Raw genomic sequence first — 18260 nt, forward strand, 5'->3', positions numbered from 1 at the left:
CATCTTGGTATCGTTTTTTACAGCCAGCGGTCGGCTTACATGTAAAAGTAATCCTAGCAGGTAATTGGCCGCTTTCATGGCCTCCGAAACTGTGATAGGTAGTCAGGAGTGAAATCAACAATTTACGCCCTTGGAAAGCCTGAAAGTGGGGACTGGTTTTGCGGGTCCTGTACTCGGCTAGACTGCAAAAAAGTCTCACACATGGGGTATCCTTGTACTCAGGAGAAGCAGCAGAATGTATTTTGGGGTGTCATTTCACATATACCCATGGCATGTGTGAGCAATATATCATTTACTGACAACTTTGTGAAAAAAAAAAATATATATATATATTTCCCGGAACTTGTGGCAAAATATAAAATATTCCATGGACTCACCATGCCTCTCAGCAAATAGCTTGGGGTGTCTACTTTCCAAAATGGGGTCATTTGGGGGGGTTTTGTGCTATCTTGAAATTTTAGGGCCTCCGAAACCGTGATATGTAGTCAGGAGTGAAATCAACAATTTACGCCCTTGGAAAGCCTGAAAGTGGGGATTGGTTTTCCGGGTCCTGTACGCGGCTAGACTGCAAAAAAGTCTCACACATGGGGTATCCTTGTACTCAGGAGAAGCAGCAGAATGTATTTTGGGGTGTCATTTCACATATACCCATGGCATGTGTGAGCAATATATCATTTACTGACAACTTTGTGAAAAAAAAAAAATATATATATATATTTCCCGGAACTTGTGGCAAAATATAAAATATTCCATGGACTCACCATGCCTCTCAGCAAATAGCTTGGGGTGTCTACTTTCCAAAATGGGGTCATTTGGGGGGGGGGGGTTTGTGCTATCTTGGAATTTTAGGGCCTCCGAAACTGTGACAGGTAGTGCAGAGGTGACATGCACAATTTACGCCATTAGAAAACCTGAGAGTGTTGATTGGTTTTCGCGGTCCTGTACACAGCTAGGCTCCCAAAAAGTCTCACACATGGGGCATCCCCATACTCAGGAGAAGCGGCAGAATGTATTTTGGGGTGTCATTCCACATATACCCATGTCATGTGTGAGAAATGTATCTTTTAGTGACAACGTTGTGTAAAAAAAAAAATAAAAAAATAAAAACTGTAATTTTCCCAAAACTTGTGGCAAAATATAAAATATTCCATGGACTCACCATGCCTCTCAGCAAACAGCTTGGGGTGTCTACTTTCCAAAATGGGGTCATTTGGGGGGGTTTTGTGGTATCTTGACATTTCAGGGCCTCCTAAACCGTTATAGGTAGTGAGAAAATGCAATGAAAATGTACGCCCTTTGAAATTCTGATGGTGGTGATTTGTTTTCGGGCTCCCGTACACAGCTAGGCTCCGAAAAAGTCTCACATATGTGGTATCCCTGTACTCAGGAGAAGCAGCAGAATATATTTTGGGGTGTAATTACACATATACCCATGGCATGTGTGAGCAATATATAATTTCAATGACAACTTTGTGTAAAAAAAAAAAAAAAAATGTTTTTTTTAGTCATTTTTCAAACACCTGTGACAAAAAAATGAAATATTCAATGAGCTCAACATGCCTCTCAGAACATTCCTTAGGATGTCTACTTTCCAAAAAGTGGTAGTTTGGGGGGGGGTTTGTACTGCCCTGCCATTCTAGCACTTCATGAAATGAGATAGGCAGTCAGAAATTAAAGCTGCGTAAATTTCAGTATTTACACCATCGTTTGTAGACGCTATAACTTTTGCGCAAACCAATAAAAATACACTCATTGAATTTTTTTTGTCAAAGACATGTAGCTAAATATATTTTGGCAAAAAAAAAGCCATAAATTGAGTATATTGGATATTTTTTAAAAGACAAAGTTGAAAATGTCATTTTTTTGCAAAATTTTTGCTCTTTTTTTATTAATATCGCAAAAAATAAAAAGCGCAGAGGTGATCAAATACCACCAAAAGAAAGCTCTGTTTGTGGGAAAAAAAGGACGTAAATTTTGTTTGGGTACCACATTGCATGACAGCACGATTGTCAGTTAAAGTCACGAAGTGGCAAGTTGAAAAAAGGGGTCTGGTCAGGAAGGGGGTAAAATCTTGCGGTACTTAAGTGGTTAAACAAGGTCTAAAAGTACATGGATGAGCGAGTTTGGGGTGGAGGAACCTAACTGGCCTGCACAGAGTCCTGAACTCAACCCGACATAACACCTTTGGGATGAATTAGAGCGGAGACTGCGAGCCAGGTCTTCTTGTCCAAAATCAGTGCCTGACCTCACATATGTGCTTCTGGAAGAATGGTCAGACATTCCCATAGACACTCCTAAACCTTGTGGACAGCCTTCCCAGAAGAGTTGAAGCTGTTATAGCTGCAAAGGGTGGGCCAACTTAATATTGAACCCTACAGACTAAGACTGGGATGCCATTAAAGTTCATGTGCGTGTAAAGGCAGGCGTCCCAATACTTTTGGTAATGCAGTGTATATTTCTGAAATGTATTTGTGACTTTTACTAAAGTAACCTATATTTTAGGTGTATTTTTTTTTTGTTAAAGGTACTATGTCACAAAGAAAAGAGTAGTTAGAAATGCAGCAGTTCACATATCCATCCACACTGAATTGATATTAGGGTTATAGTTAGAGTGGGGATGTTTCCTAATTTTACATTGTCTAAAACATTTTCTAGTGCCTATGTTACCTATTTATTTCAATAAACAGTTAGCAGCGAACGTTCTTACATTTATATAAATTCCGTCACTTTGTACACCCACAGTATAAAAAAAAAAAAAGGGAAAAAAAAAAATGATCTGGATGAAATTGACTTCCCAAGCCCTGCCATAACTACAGGGCACTTGGTGCCACTGTGACACACTGCTTCTGGAAATAGTACCCTCCTACACAGTTACAGAATAGAATAATGGCCACTTGGCAGTACAGAAGCCTAGATTGTGTAGGCTTTTAATGCACAACAACACTATTTTTCACAGTTGACTAATAATTGCTTTATACAGCACAGCCCCCTGAGAAACATCCCAACATGTTCATGGTATCTAGTGACTCATCCTAGAATTGTCATAGTAACTCTGGTATCTTTCATGGGAAAGATCACATGGCCCACTCTTGGGTTGCCTTAGCAATAATCAAATCAAGGCAAATAAAAAGTCACATGGCTCACCCCAGTGTTGTCATAGTAACAATGGTGTACCAGAAGGCAGCAGGAATGCTGGTGAACTTCGTTTTACTTGTCCCCTTCTCGGCGTAGAACATCACAGTGGCAAAAATGATAATGGCCATGGTGAGGGAGAACAGAAGGAAGCCAAGTTCAGAGGCACAGCTCTTCAAGGTGTACCCAAGGATCCGAAGCCCCTGAGAGTGCCGGGAGAATTTGAAGATCCGGAAGACTCGGAAAACACGTAATGTCACAAAGGCACCACTCACATTCTCGTTTGGCATGACCAGGCCAATGTAATATGGCATTATGGCCACCACGTCTATGATGCTCATAACACTGCGCATGAACTTACAACGGCTTGGGGCTGCAAAAAGTCGCATGAGGTACTCAAAAGTGAATATAAGGACGCAGGCTGTATCCATGCAAACAAAGGCTAACTGGTATTTCTCCCCACAGGGCAGATCCTTTAGGCGCCCAGCTGGTGGACGACAAGGCACTGTCTCCACCACATTGGCAATCACTGACACAGCGATGAAAAATCCAGTAACATAATAGAAAACAAGGGCCATAGTGCTGGTATGAGGATTTTCAAAAGCCCTCCACAATCGCTGACGAAAAGTACTGTTGGGAGGGAGAGGGGCATCGCTTCCTATTTCAGCTTCAGTGTCCTCCGCTAACCTCTCCAAATTTTCTTTTTTCCGGTCACGATATTCTTCTAGACAACAGTCTCCTATAATCTCTGGGATAATGCCATAGAATGACAGCTCTTCATCAAAGGCTTGGATGCATTCATGCCGAGGATAATGCAACTTGCCTGTCCTGTAGAAATTAAGAATGTGCCTAAACATTTCAGGATCACGGTCAAAGAAATATTCCTGTGTCTCTTGGTTGAAGAAGAATTCTTTCTCCGTGCTGCCCAGTAAGGTGTCTGGATATCTGTCCAGAGTATTTTTCCATGTCTGGAACTTCCGGCCACTAACATTCACCACAAGTATTTCATCACTTTTTTTCCCTTTGTCGCTCGGGGGCTTGGGCATAGGCTTCTTTGCAAGAGGTAGCCATCCTACTGCTGCTGCTCGAGCAAAGGGAAGCCAAGTAGCCACTCCGGCCGCCATGCTTAAATGGCTAAGTCTTCAGCAGCCACAAGTCCAGTGTTTTGGTCCAGAGTGTGACCATGAAAAGGTCAAATTGCCACCAGAACACAGAAAGGTTGTGAGAACTGATTTTATTGCTCCAGCTTTTGGGAACCAAGGGAATACAATGTTCAAGATGACCCTATGGGTTTCCAGTGACCCTGAAGTGGATTTCGGACTCTCTAACTCAACACTGGCCAAGTATGGGTAAATCAGACTGGGATAAGCAACTCATAGGCTTTCGATCTGGAATACCATTCATTGATGACTAACTCCTCAGATAGGGAGGCTTTAACGGAACATAGAAGGCCATTCTTATTTTTTATTTAGTCTTCAGTTTCCTATTGGATTCTTGGATGTCTTCTTGGATTCTCTGTGTGCATCCCACAAACTCTTCCTGTGTTTTTCTCCCACACAGCCTCTAATTAGGTTTCTTTTCCAAGATGTTCATGATCTGTAGACAAATGTGGAAAATATAAGATATGCAAAAGAAGAAGAATATCAATAGTACATATTTTATAAATGCTGTTGTTCTATACAAGTTCTATACTCTCTAACCTCCATACAAGGGTATGGAACTCAGACTTTTCCACCCAGCCTAAAACAAAGACACCAGGACCCCCTGACTTTTATACTTCTCCTAATACACACATATCAGAACACCGATATCTATGCTTCTCCTGATACACAGACATCAGAACACCGATCTCTACGCTTCTCCTGATACACAGACATCAGGAGGACACCAATATCTATGCTTCTCCTGATACACAGACATCAGGACACTGATAGCTATGCTTCTCCTGATACATAGACATCAGGACACCGGTATCTATGCTTCTCCTGATACACAGACATCAGAACACCGATCTCTATGCTTCTCCTGATACACAGACATCAGGAGGACACCAATATCTATGCTTCTCCTGATACACAGACATCAGGACACTGATAGCTATGCTTCTCCTGATACATAGACATCAGGACACCGGTATCTATGCTTCTCCTGATACACAGACATCAGGACACCGATATCTATGCTTCTCCTGATACATAGACATCAGGACACCGATATCTATGCTTCTCCTGATACACAGACATCAGGACACCGATATCTATGCTTCTCCTGATACACAGACTTTAGGACACCGATATCTATGCTTCTCCTGATACACAGACATCAGGACACCGATATCTATGCTTCTCCTGATACATAGACATCAGGACACCGATATCTATGCTTCTCCGGATACACAGACGTCAGGACCCTGATATCTATGCTTCTCCGGATACACAGACATCAGGACACCAATATCTATGCTTCCCCGGATACACAGACATCAGGACCCTTATATCTATGCTTCTCCTAAAGTGTCACTAAACCCACATCATAAAAAAATATCAATAAATGGTGAATTACATGCTGTTCAAACTCACTATGAGATTAGTTTTCTGTATTGTGCAAAAAACACTGGTTGATCCTGTTTTTCTCTATCTCCACCTTCTGTCCTTGTCCCCATTTTAGCAAGGGATTTTGCAGAGCAGTGTTGGCAGCTCTGCACTGTTTTTAGTGAGTTTCTTTGCAAACATTTCCTCCCTATCATATCTGAGAAGCCCATGTGACTATAGAGTCACATATGTGGGCGTATACACAGTGGTAAATGACAGCCCACTCCTTCCCCCATCCTCCTCTATGCCCACTAACCAGCTAAGGAAAAAGGTACTTAGATGTTTTTGTATTTTTTAAATAACAGTGACATCATCCACATACAGAAATAGAAGGGGTAATGTAAATGAAATGTTGTGTTTAGTGTCTCTTTAATATGCAGACATTAGGAAACTGATCTGCCTGTTTCTCCTACTACACAGACATCAGGGTTCTGAGCTTTATGCTTCTCCTAATATGCAGACTTTAGGACATTGACCACTTCCCCCCTCCTAATATACAGACATAAGGACACTAATATCTATGCCAGGGTTGTATTTAGGTTTTGTGCTGCCCTAGGCCTGACTATACTTGGGCACCCCCTAATTTAAATATGACCCACCCCTTCCTGTAAAGGCCACACCCCTTCCTGTTACCTGCCCTGTCATCTGTAAACCACAGATCACAACCACAGTCTATCAGTGCCCTTCAGTGCAGCCTCATCAGTTCCCATAAGTTCAACCTCATCAGTGCCCATCAGTGCAGCCTAATCAGTGCCCATCATTGCAGCCTCATTAGTGCCCATCAGTGCAGCCTCATCAGTGCCCATCAATGCAACATATCAGTGCCCATCAGGACAGCATATCAGTGTCACCTCATGTCATCAGTGCAGCACATCAGTTGCCCATCAGTGCAGCCATATCAGTGCCCATTACTACAGCCTTATGTCACTGGATTAGTAAGATTACTCCTTTCTTTTAGGATATTTGGACTTGTGTTTGCTGTCACTGATTGTAATCCTAGGATTATTTTAACTAATTTGTATAATGCCTAGGACGTCCATAGTTATTATACAAATAAATGAAAAAATCAGTGGCAGCAAACACAAGTCCAAATATGTTATACAATAGGGGTAATCTTACTAATCCAGTGACATATTGCGATAGCACATATGGAGGTGAGCAGGTCAAAATATTATTGCCATCATATACATTTAAAAGTCATAATTGTATATGTAGCAATTCAATATGCTCACTCAAGGACAAGGATGTTTAAAGAAATGAAATTATATTATTGACATGATGCCTGCCATACCTGGGGGTGGAGGAGGGTAGGCGGAGCATTAGGCTGCAGTGCCAAACCTATTAGCATTGGCGGCCGTCGGGCCAGTTGTATTAAGTGTGGTTGGCGGCCTGCGGTCTGTCTGAATGTCCTCACCGGCCGGTATTATCATACTGGCAGGTAGCAGTGTGACCGCTTTATGGGGGTGCCAGACTGATTTGCCTCCTAGACACTGCCCTCTGGCCCAATTCACCCCATAAGACTGGAACTATACTAAAAGTGTTGCACAAGCCGGCGGGGACCCTTTTTGTGCAGGAGCCGGGAGGAGGCTGTTTTTTTTTAGTGCTTGGTGCCAGCTTTTTTTGCTGCCCCCCTGCAAAGTGCCGCCCTAGGCCTGGGACTTGTTGGCCTAGGCCAGTGATGGCGAACCTTGGCACCCCAGATGTTTTGAAACTACATTTCCCATGATGCTCATGTACTCTGCAGTGTAATATAAATAGAAGAAAAATTTCCGCGCTAGATGTGACAGAAAACCAAATGATTAAGAACAATAGTGAGCAGCTGGCACAAAATCAACTAACAGTGATTGAAAAAATACAATAAAAACCAAAAAGTGCAGCGCTGAAATCAGTATACAATTATATAGCTGAAAAGCTCATATAAAGAAAACAAAAAAGGAGAGGGGATAATGTCCAAAGGAATAGTCCCAATATTAAGTGCAAAGATGTGAATCCACGTGCAAAATAACTTTCTTCCAGTGACACCAGGAAAAGTGTAGGAAGGGGACACCCTTGTGCTCAGGTATAACAAGCAGCTTACCGAAATTCCGTGGCTGCTCAATTTAATGAGACAGCCTCTCCCAGCTAGTAGTAAACCAGTAGGTCAACCGATATCAAGCTCAGGTGCTTCGAAAGACTCCAAAAGCCGAAAGCCGTTTCCGGTGTGTTGTTAAACCGATCACATTAATATGTGGCACACTTGGAACTTCTCATATACTCCATTGAACGTAAAGCCATATGTAGAAAGAAACAGAGGCCCATAGCGTAATCCCGTAAACCAATAGGTAAATTTATTAAAAAAACTACTTACAATTTAAAAGACAAAAACAGGCATGTAGTATGTGCCGGTCATGGATCTAACCGCGGCGTCCCGCAAGTCTCCAGATCAGCATATGGATAAACAGCCGGCTTCGTTGGGGGGCGTGTGGACATACCGCGGCGTCCCGCAAGTCTCCAGATCAGCATATGGATAAACAGCCGGCTTCGTTGGGGGGCGTGTGGACATAAACGTCCACACGCCCCCCAACGAAGCCGGCTGTTTATCCATATGCTGATCTGGAGACTTGCGGGACGCCGCGGTTAGATCCATGACCGGCACATACTACATGCCTGTTTTTGTCTTTTAAATTGTAAGTAGTTTTTTTAATAAATCTACCTATTGGTTTACGGGATTACGCTATGGGCCTCTGTTTCTTTCTACATATGGCTTTACGTTCAATGGAGTATATGAGAAGTTCCAAGTGTGCCACATATTAATGTGATCGGTTTAACAACACACCGGAAACGGCTTTCGGCTTTTGGAGTCTTTCGAAGCACCTGAGCTTGATATCGGTTGACCTACTGGTTTACTACTAGCTGGGAGAGGCTGTCTCATTAAATTGAGCAGCCACGGAATTTCGGTAAGCTGCTTGTTATACCTGAGCACAAGGGTGTCCCCTTCCTACACTTTTCCCTGGTGTCACTGGAAGAAAGTTATTTTGCACGTGGATTCACATCTCTGCACTTAATATTGGGACTATTCATTTGGACATTATCCCCTCTCCTTTTTTGTTTTCTTTATATGAGCTTTTCAGCTATATAATTGTATACTGATTTCAGCGCTGCACTTTTTGGTTTTTATTATATTACTCTGCAGTGTAGTTGAGCATCATGGGATATGTAGTTCCAAAACATATGGGGTGCCAAGGTTCGCCATCACTGGCCTAGGCCAAGATATAGCACTGATCTATGCATCTCCTCATATGCTACACCAAGATACACTGACATGTCCTCTCTTCTCGTAATACACAGACATCAGTATACACTGACCTCTCCACTCCTCCTAATACACAGACATCAGGATACACTGACCTCTCCTCTCCTCCTAATACATAGACATCAGGATACACTGACCTCTCCTCTCCTCCTAATACACAGACATCAGGATACACTGACCTCTCCTCTCCTAATACACAGACATCAGGATACACTGACCTCTCCTCTCCTCCTAATACACAGACATCAGGATACACTGACCTCTCCTCTCCTCCTAATACACAGACATCAGGATACACTGACCTCTCCTCTCCTCCTAATACACAGACATCAGGATACACTGACCTCTCCTCTCCTCCTAATACACAGACATCAGGATACACTGACCTCTCCTCTCCTCCTAATACACAGACATCAGGATACACTGACCTCTCCTCTCCTCCTAATACACAGACATCAGGATACACTGACCTCTTCTCTCCTAATACACAGACATCAGGATACACTGACCTCTCCTCTCCTCCTAATACACAGACATCAGGATACACTGATCTCTCCTCTCCTCCTAATACACAGACATCAGGATACACTGACCTCTTCTCTCCTAATACACAGACATCAGGATACACTGACCTCTCCTCTCCTCCTAATACACAGACATCAGGATACACTGACCTCTCCTCTCCTCCTAATACACAGACATCAGGATACACTGACCTCTCCTCTCCTCCTAATACACAGACATCAGGATACACTGACCTCTCCTCTCCTCCTAATACACAGACATCAGGATACACTGACCTCTTCTCTCCTAATACACAGACATCAGGATACACTGACCTCTCCTCTCCTCCTAATACACAGACATCAGGATACACTGATCTCTCCTCTCCTCCTAATACACAGACATCAGGATACACTGACCTCTTCTCTCCTAATACACAGACATCAGGATACACTGAGCTCTCCTCTCCTCCTAATACACAGACATCAGGATACACTGACCTCTCCTCTCCTAATACACAGAAATCGGGATACACTGATCTCTCCTCCTAATACACAGACATCAGGATACACTGACCTCTCCTCCCCTAATACACAGACATCAGGATACACTGACCTCTCCTCTCCTCCTAATACACAGACATCAGGATACACTGACCTCTCCTCTCCTCCTAATACACAGACATCAGGATACACTGACCTCTTCTCTCCTAATACACAGACATCAGGATACACTGACCTCTCCTCTCCTCCTAATACACAGACATCAGGATACACTGATCTCTCCTCTCCTCCTAATACACAGACATCAGGATACACTGACCTCTTCTCTCCTAATACACAGACATCAGGATACACTGAGCTCTCCTCTCCTCCTAATACACAGACATCAGGATACACTGACCTCTCCTCTCCTAATACACAGAAATCGGGATACACTGATCTCTCCTCCTAATACACAGACATCAGGATACACTGACCTCTCCTCCCCTAATACACAGACATCAGGATACACTGACCTCTCCTCTCCTCCTAATACACAGACATCAGGATACACTGACCTCTCCTCTCCTCCTAATACACAGACATCAAGTCCCCTCCTCTTAATACGCAGACCTGAAAACACAGTAGCATATTCCACTTACATAGTAGGTGAGGTTGAATAAAGACAATAGTCCATCCAGTTCAACCTGTGTAGGTGTGTGTGGCCGTAATCATCTCTCATACCCCTGAATGTTCTGATCCTTGAGATGTACGTCTAAGAGTCTTTTGAAAGTAGCCATACTTCCCGCAGAAACCACCTCTTGTGGTAGAGAATTCCACACTCTTGTAGCCCTAACAGTAAAGAACCCCCTGCATTGCCTGAGGTCAAAACGCTTCTCCTCTAATCGCATTGTATGCCCTCACGTCCTCATGCAATCCTTGCGACTGAACAGCTTTTTTTCTATGCTGAGATCACCATTGAGATATTTATAAATTGCTATCATGTCTCCTCTCAGGCGTCTCTTCTCCAGGGAGAATAAATTAGGCTATTGTAGGCGCTTTTCATAATTAAGGTCCTCCAATCCCCTAATTAGTTGAGTTGCCCTTCTCTGGACTCTCTCCAGCTCCAACACATCCTTCCTGAGGACTGGCGACCAGAACTGGACAGAATACTCCAGATGCGGTCGGACCAGAGTTTTATAAAGTGGAAGGATTATAGTCTTATCTCTGGAATACATCCCTTTCTTTATGCATGCTAATATTCTGCCGGCTTTGGCAGCTGCCGCTTGACATTGCATGCTATTGCTTAGTCTATCCTCTACCAACACTCCCAGATCTTTCTCCATTTTTGATTCCCCCAAGGGTTCCCCTCCTAATGTGTATTGTGCTTTTATGTTTTTAGTTCCCAAGTGCAAAACCTTACACTTCTCCACATTAAACCTCATTTGCCATGTCGTTGCCCACTCTGTTATTTTGTCCAGGTCATTCTGTAGGATATCTGCTTCATGCTGTGCAGTTATTGCCCTGCCCAATTTTGTGTCATCTGCAAAAACTCATAACGAACTACTGATCCCGTCCTCAATGCTGTTTATGAATTAATTCACTGACATCATTTGTAGACCTGCAATAGCTGCTTACTATCGGTTGGTACATAGGAGCAGATATAAACGAATATATAGAAGTGGTGTTCCTAGTGGTCACATTACCATTCCCTATATTCATTTCTTATATACAGTATATTGTGATGGGAAAACATTTTGCATACAGGGACAAACTGAAAACATTTCTCTGTAAAGAGGACCAGACGTATACTTCTCGCCTCGCTAGGCCAGTCTTTAGCTCCTCCCCCAGTTGACCAGCTAGTCATAGTGCTTGATGTACTAAAGACAAAGAGGCTGTGCACTTTGCAAGGGAAGTGGCACTTCTAATGGCAATTTCCCCCAGAGCAGAGTGAATGAGGCCACGCCCTGCTGACTTCCATCAGCCAATCACATGTATGCAAAAGTGCTGTTTTTTTTTTTTCCTTTCATGTTTGGGTAGCCTTTGCAAAGTGAAATTTCAAAACATGCACTAAGCTGTGTGGAAAATTCCAATGAAAACAGCAACTTCCCCTGCAAAGTGCAACTTCCCCTGCAAAGTGAAGAGCCTGTTCGCCTTTAGTAAATCAACCCTATAGTGTCAAAATAACAAGGTCAAAGGTCAAAGCTACACAAGACTAGCAGGGGCCAGGGGTAGAGAGGGTGACAAGTAAGGCAATCTGTCACCAATTCTGCTATCAGTTTGGTTCTGTGTGATAGACTCAAAGTCAGGAAACTCTAAGCAGGGCCGTGACAAGCGGTGGGCAGGAGGGACGGCTGCCCTGGACACTGTGGTATTATGTGAGGTTCAGGGCCACCACAAGAAGATTGGGGGTTGGGGATTTGCTGGGGAGGGAGAATTTTGTGAGGGGGGGAGGGTGGCAGGAGATAAGAATTATTCTAGGAGAGGTAAATTGGGGAGGTGTGCTATGAGTGGGCATTTGTTTTGGGAGGGGGGGGGGGAGGATTTGTGCTAGGATTGGGGATTTGAGGGGTTTGTGCTAGAAAGGTAATATGGTGCTAGGAGGGGAAAAACATTTTGGGGAGGATATTTGTCCTAGTGGGGATAATTAGGGGGGGCATTTTTGCTAGGAGGGGAATTTTTTTTTTGGGGGGGGGGGTTTGCAGCAGGAGGTAAGAATTGATCTAAGAGGGGTAATTTGGGGAGGTGTGCTAAGAGTGGTGATTTGGGGGGATTTGTATTGGGAGGGGGGGGAGGATTTGTGCTAGGATGGGGGATTTGGGGGGTTTGTGCTGGAAAAGGTAATACGTTAAGGGGGGAGAAGAGAATTTGTACTAGGAGGGGAATTTTTTTCCAGAGGATACTTGTGCTAGAGGGGATAATTATGGGGGCATTTTTGCTAGGAGGGGAAATTTTTGGCGGGGAGGGGGGATTTGTGCTAGGATGGGGGATTGGGAGAGAGAATTTGTTCTCGGATGGGAAACTTAGGGGGGTAGGGTTTGTGCTATGAATGGGACATTTTTTTTTTAAGGTGGGTTGTGCTGGGAGTATACGTGGAATGAGATGTTTTCAGCTAGGCATGCAGATTAGTGCTCAATTTTTTTTTTTTTTTTTTTGGGGGGGGGGGGGGGTATTTTTGCTGACACATAATGCTCATATGTTTGAGGGGGGGGTGCACAATTTGGCATGTTCGCCCTGGGCTCTGAATGACCTTGTCCCGGCACTGATTCTAAATACACAGCTCACTTGTACACCAAGAAAAATGTTAAAGTGTTACTAAACCCAGGAGCCGGCATTCATCATATCTGGTCTCCCACAGTACTCGGGACATGGAAGTGCAATTATTTTAGTAAATATAAACTGCTAAATAGCTTTTCTCATCAGCAGTATATAGCAGTCTTGTGACTTCTATCAGTGGCTGGGTAAAGCTTGTAGGAGGAGTTTTCATTCTACTCCGACTATCCTATGAGGTTGCATGACCCCTGACCCTCTGTTTGGACAGTGCTGATTGGCCCTGTGCTGATGCACCCTCCCAAAAAGAAAAAAAAAAAAAAACTCTCTAGCAATACATACCATACTGAGCATGTGCAGACTGACTCCTAGGCTCTGTACTATCAGGAGATGATTTGGGGACAGTAGAAGAAGGGGAGGATCAGAGAAGACAGGCTCAAAAAGCCTTTTTTACACAATGCGGAGGATTAACACCTTAGGTTCCGCAGTGAGTATAACAAGCATGCTTTACTGCATATACAGACTGATTTTACTGTTGTGGGTTTAGTAACTCCACCCCCACTACATTTACATCATTACTTTGATGTTACATACCGTTATGGCAGCAGGTAGCTGCCATAACCATGGTATTTTTTTGTACTGCGGGCGATTCTGCATCTGATAAAAGTGGTCCCGGTGGCGAATTCACTTTTTTAGGCAGCGGGTGAGGCCCCCCCCCCCCCCAGTCGTCTCAGGGTTTAGCCCAGAGCCGATCCCATGTGTCGGGTGTCTGGGAAGGAAGCTGAGTGAGGGCACAATAGCACCCACTCAGCTCTATGCCCTTGGAGGACCAGAGAAACATGACTTCCACTTTCCGGTCCTAAAGGAATGATTTTTTTCTCCTCCTTAAAGGCAAAATTACTTTTTTTTTGTGTTTAAATGTAAATGTGGGATCTGAGGTCTTTTAACCCCAGAACTCAATAAAGAGGCCCATCTTATTTTTTTCTATTACAAGGGATGTTTAAATTCCTTGTAATATTAATGAAAGTTGTAAAAAATGTTTTTTAAAGAGACAGTGTAAAAATAAAAAATACAAAGTAAAATAAATGAGAAAAAAAAAGTTTAAAGCCCCCCCCCCCCCATCCCTCCGAGCTCACACGCAGAAGCGAACATATATGTAAGTCGCGCTCACATATGTAAACGGTGTTCAAACCACACATGTGAGGTATTGCTGCAATCGTTAGAGCGAGAGCAATAATTCTAGAACTAGACCCCCTCTGTAACTCTAAACTGGTAACCTGTAAAATGTTTGCCTATGGAGATTTGTAAGTCCTGTAGTTCAGTGGCGAACACTATATTGGGGGGGTGGCACATAAGATACCACAGTCAAAACTGGGGGGGGCACTCATAGTTTTCACCACCATATTATACCACTGAAAAAAACTAAAAAAAAGTATATATATATAGATAGGGTTACAAAATAGGAGAGTAATGCAGTATGCAATGATACCTTTTTATTTTACTAACCTAACACTTAAAAGACAAGCTTTCAAGAGTTTTCCTTTCTTCCTCAGGTTTTGCTTCATACCTAAGAAAGAGGAAAACTCCTAAAAGCTTTTCTTTATCGTTTTAAGCAATTTCAGGAAACAGTTTACCCAGTAATGGTGTTAGTTTAAGCATTAATAGCTCCTAGTATTGGTGCCAGTTTATGCAGTAATAGCCAATAGTATTGGTGTCAGTTTGCGCAGTAATAGCTCCTAGTATTGTTGCCAGTTTATGGGGCAATAGCCCCTAGTATGGGTGCCAGTTTATGGAATAATAGCCCCTAGTATTGGTGCCAGTTTATGGAATAATATCCCCTAGTATTGGTGCCAGTTTATGGAATAATAACCCCTAGTATTGGTGCCAGTTTATGGAATAATATCCCCTAGTATTGGTGCCAGTTTATGGAATAATAGCCCCTAGTATGGGTGCCAGTTTATGGAATAATAGCCCCTAGTATTGGTGCCAGTTTGCGCAGTAATAGCTCCTAGTATTGTTGCCAGTTTATGGGGCAATAGCCCCTAGTATGGGTGCCAGTTTATGGAATAATAGCCCCTAGTATTGGTGCCAGTTTATGGAATAATAGCCCCTAGTATGGGTGCCAGTTTATGCAGTAATAGCCAATAGTATTGGTGTCAGTTTGCGCAGTAATAGCTCCTAGTATTGTTGCCAGTTTATGGGGCAATAGCCCCTAGTATGGGTGCCAGTTTATGGAATAATAGCCCCTAGTATTGGTGCCAGTTTATGGAATAATAGCCCCTAGTATGGGTGCCAGTTTATGCAGTAATAGCCAATAGTATTGGTGTCAGTTTGCGCAGTAATAGCTCCTAGTATTGTTGCCAGTTTATGGGGCAATAGCCCCTAGTATGGGTGCCAGTTTATGGAATAATAGCCCCTAGTATTGGTGCCAGTTTATGGAATAATAGCCCCTAGTATGGGTGCCAGTTTATGCAGTAATAGCCAATAGTATTGGTGTCAGTTTGCGCAGTAATAGCTCCTAGTATTGTTGCCAGTTTATGGGGCAATAGCCCCTAGTATGGGTGCCAGTTTATGGAATAATAGCCCCTAGTATTGGTGCCAGTTTATGGAATAATAGCCCCTAGTATGGGTGCCAGTTTATGGAATAATAGCCAATAGTATTGGTGCCAGTTTTTCGCAGTAATAGCTCCTAGTATTGGTGCCAGTTTATGGGGTAATAGCCCCTAGTATGGGTGCCAGATTATGCAATAATAGCCCATAGTATTGGTGCCAGTTTGCGCACTAATAGCTCCTAGTATTGGTGCCAGTTTATGGAGTAATAGCCCCTAGTATGGGTGCCAGATTATGCAGTAATAGCCCATAGTATTGGTGCCAGTTTGCACAGTAATAGCTCCTAGTATTGGTGCCAGTTTATGGAGTAATAGCCTTCTACAATTAAAAAATATATATATATATATATATATATATATATATTTCAAATTTTTTTATAAGAAATAGCCCAAAAAAATGTAAAAATCTAAATTTTTTAACATTTTAGGCCAATTTGTTTTCTGCTACATATTTTTGGTGAAAAAAATCGCAATAAGCGTATTTTGATTGGTTTGCGCAAAAGTAATTGCGTTTACTAACTAAGGGAAAGATTTATGTCATTTTTATTTTTTTAACTAGTAATGGCGGCGATCTGCGATTTTTTTTTTTTGCGGGACTGCGACATTGCGGTGGACAGATCGGACCCTTGACTGACATTTTTGACACTTTTAGGGGGACCAGTGACATTACTACAGTAATCAGTGCTATAAATATGCACTGTTACTGTAAAAATGACACTGGCAGGGAAGGGGTTAACTTTATTTGTAAACAGTGGGTTAAATGTATCCCTAGGGGCGTGATTCTAGCTGTGGGGGGGTGTGGCTTGTGATGTAACCACAGAGACATACGATCCTACATAGCAGGATCGTACAGTCTCTGCAGTTACACCAGGAAGAATGACAGGCGGCTTTGTTTACATCAGCCGCCTGCCTTTCTCCCTCTCCAGCAGGAGATCGCGAGTGGCCAGCGGACATCGGAGCCGCCATTCACCCGCGCGGGGATGTTAGTGAACAAGCGGGGGCCGGAGCGCGCCTCCGGCGGCGCACGCTTGCCCCCTAGAGGCTCGTGGGCGAGCGACGTAGTCCTACATCGCTTTGCCCAGTAGGGGGCTGACTGCCGCAGTAAATAGTCGTGCGGCGGTCGGGCAAGCGGTTAAGGGGGAAAATCTTCTGGTCCAGAAGTGGTTAAAGAGCACCTATCATTTCAGATACATCATGGCAGTGCCTGTCAGCAGGCAGCCACTCACCTGCTACCGCCATGTCCCTCACCTTGTTATGTTACTGCTGCATCACCAGCCGTACAATGAAGAGAGATAACACCGCTCAGGGTAGTCAAAGTCCATTATTCAAGGTGGGTGCTGAACCTCGGCTCGCCCCCGGGAGAAGCATGAAAGAAGAAAATGGTCACACACCACCATGGAATCTAATGAAGAAAAGTTCTTTATTCACATAAGTGGTACAAGGTACAGCAGGGTAGGACAGTAGACGCGTTTCACACGACTGCTATGTGCTTGTTCACTACGTAGTGAATAGGACTGTCGGAGAGTCAACAGCGGGTCAGAGGAGGAGCCGCTCCGGGACAGAGATGACAGTTGCTCTTTATAAATTATCATTTAAATTGAGTTGATTTAAATCAATCCTTTTACTAGTGACTTAAATCTTGATTTAAATCAAATGCACCCAGTATGGGGGTTTATTGCATAAACAGGTTCTGCAGCCTCTTTGCAGAAGGGTTATAGACCATCTTGCCATCATTGCATGGACATTTCCCCGCTACATAACCGTGAAACTCATGCCTGTTATTAGATTAAATATTTTACAGCATATGAGAAGAAAAGCCAGCATGAGCTTCTTTATTTCCAGCCATGTAATGCAGTGTCTGAATAATCCCATTCCATCAGAACACACTGCTATCTAGGAGCTGTCAAGCGCCAGAGCCAGAGTGATCAGGACACAGGCACAGGAGGGGAGGCTGTCACTTGGGATACAGAGTGCCAGCGGAGAGCACTTTATCTGCCTATTATAGATGGAGTTCCAAGGGAGCACCGTGTACAAAGCAAAAGATAGCACAGCTAATTTATGATCCAGAGAAAAGAAAGACGGAGCTATTGCTCGGTGACAACCAAATTTCATGCTTCATTTTCCAAGTGCACGTAAGAGAATTAAGAACAAGTCTTCACTGCTTGCTGTAGCCAACTCTCCAATTTTACCTTTGCTGAACTTTGTAAAAAAAATGAGCCCCCAATGTTACCTGTATAATATTACCTTTCATTAACATTGGTGAAACTGGGGTAACAGAAACTGCAAATTTTTTTTTTTTTTTTTAGACTTCTTTCAGTGCACAGTTCTCCTATCACACGAAAAGAAAATCGGAAGTAAAATTTCCAATGACGAACAATCG

The 18260-nt window shown here is 43.3% G+C and overlaps 1 protein-coding gene across 1 annotated transcript in view; it reads right to left on the minus strand.

The window, feature by feature from the left end:
* KCND1 (potassium voltage-gated channel subfamily D member 1) overlaps nt 1–18260 on the minus strand; it is a 187998-nt gene that overhangs the window by 131801 nt on the left and 37937 nt on the right. The window contains exon 2 of the mRNA XM_082262822.1: nt 3145–4728. Within this exon, the coding sequence (XP_082118948.1) occupies nt 3145–4256 (1112 nt within the window). The 5' untranslated portion in view covers nt 4257–4728. The remainder of the gene's footprint in view (nt 1–3144; nt 4729–18260) is intronic.

Source organism: Pelophylax lessonae (genome assembly GCF_965119305.1).
Source record: "Pelophylax lessonae genome assembly, chromosome: 7".
Lineage (NCBI taxonomy): Eukaryota > Metazoa > Chordata > Amphibia > Anura > Ranidae > Pelophylax > Pelophylax lessonae.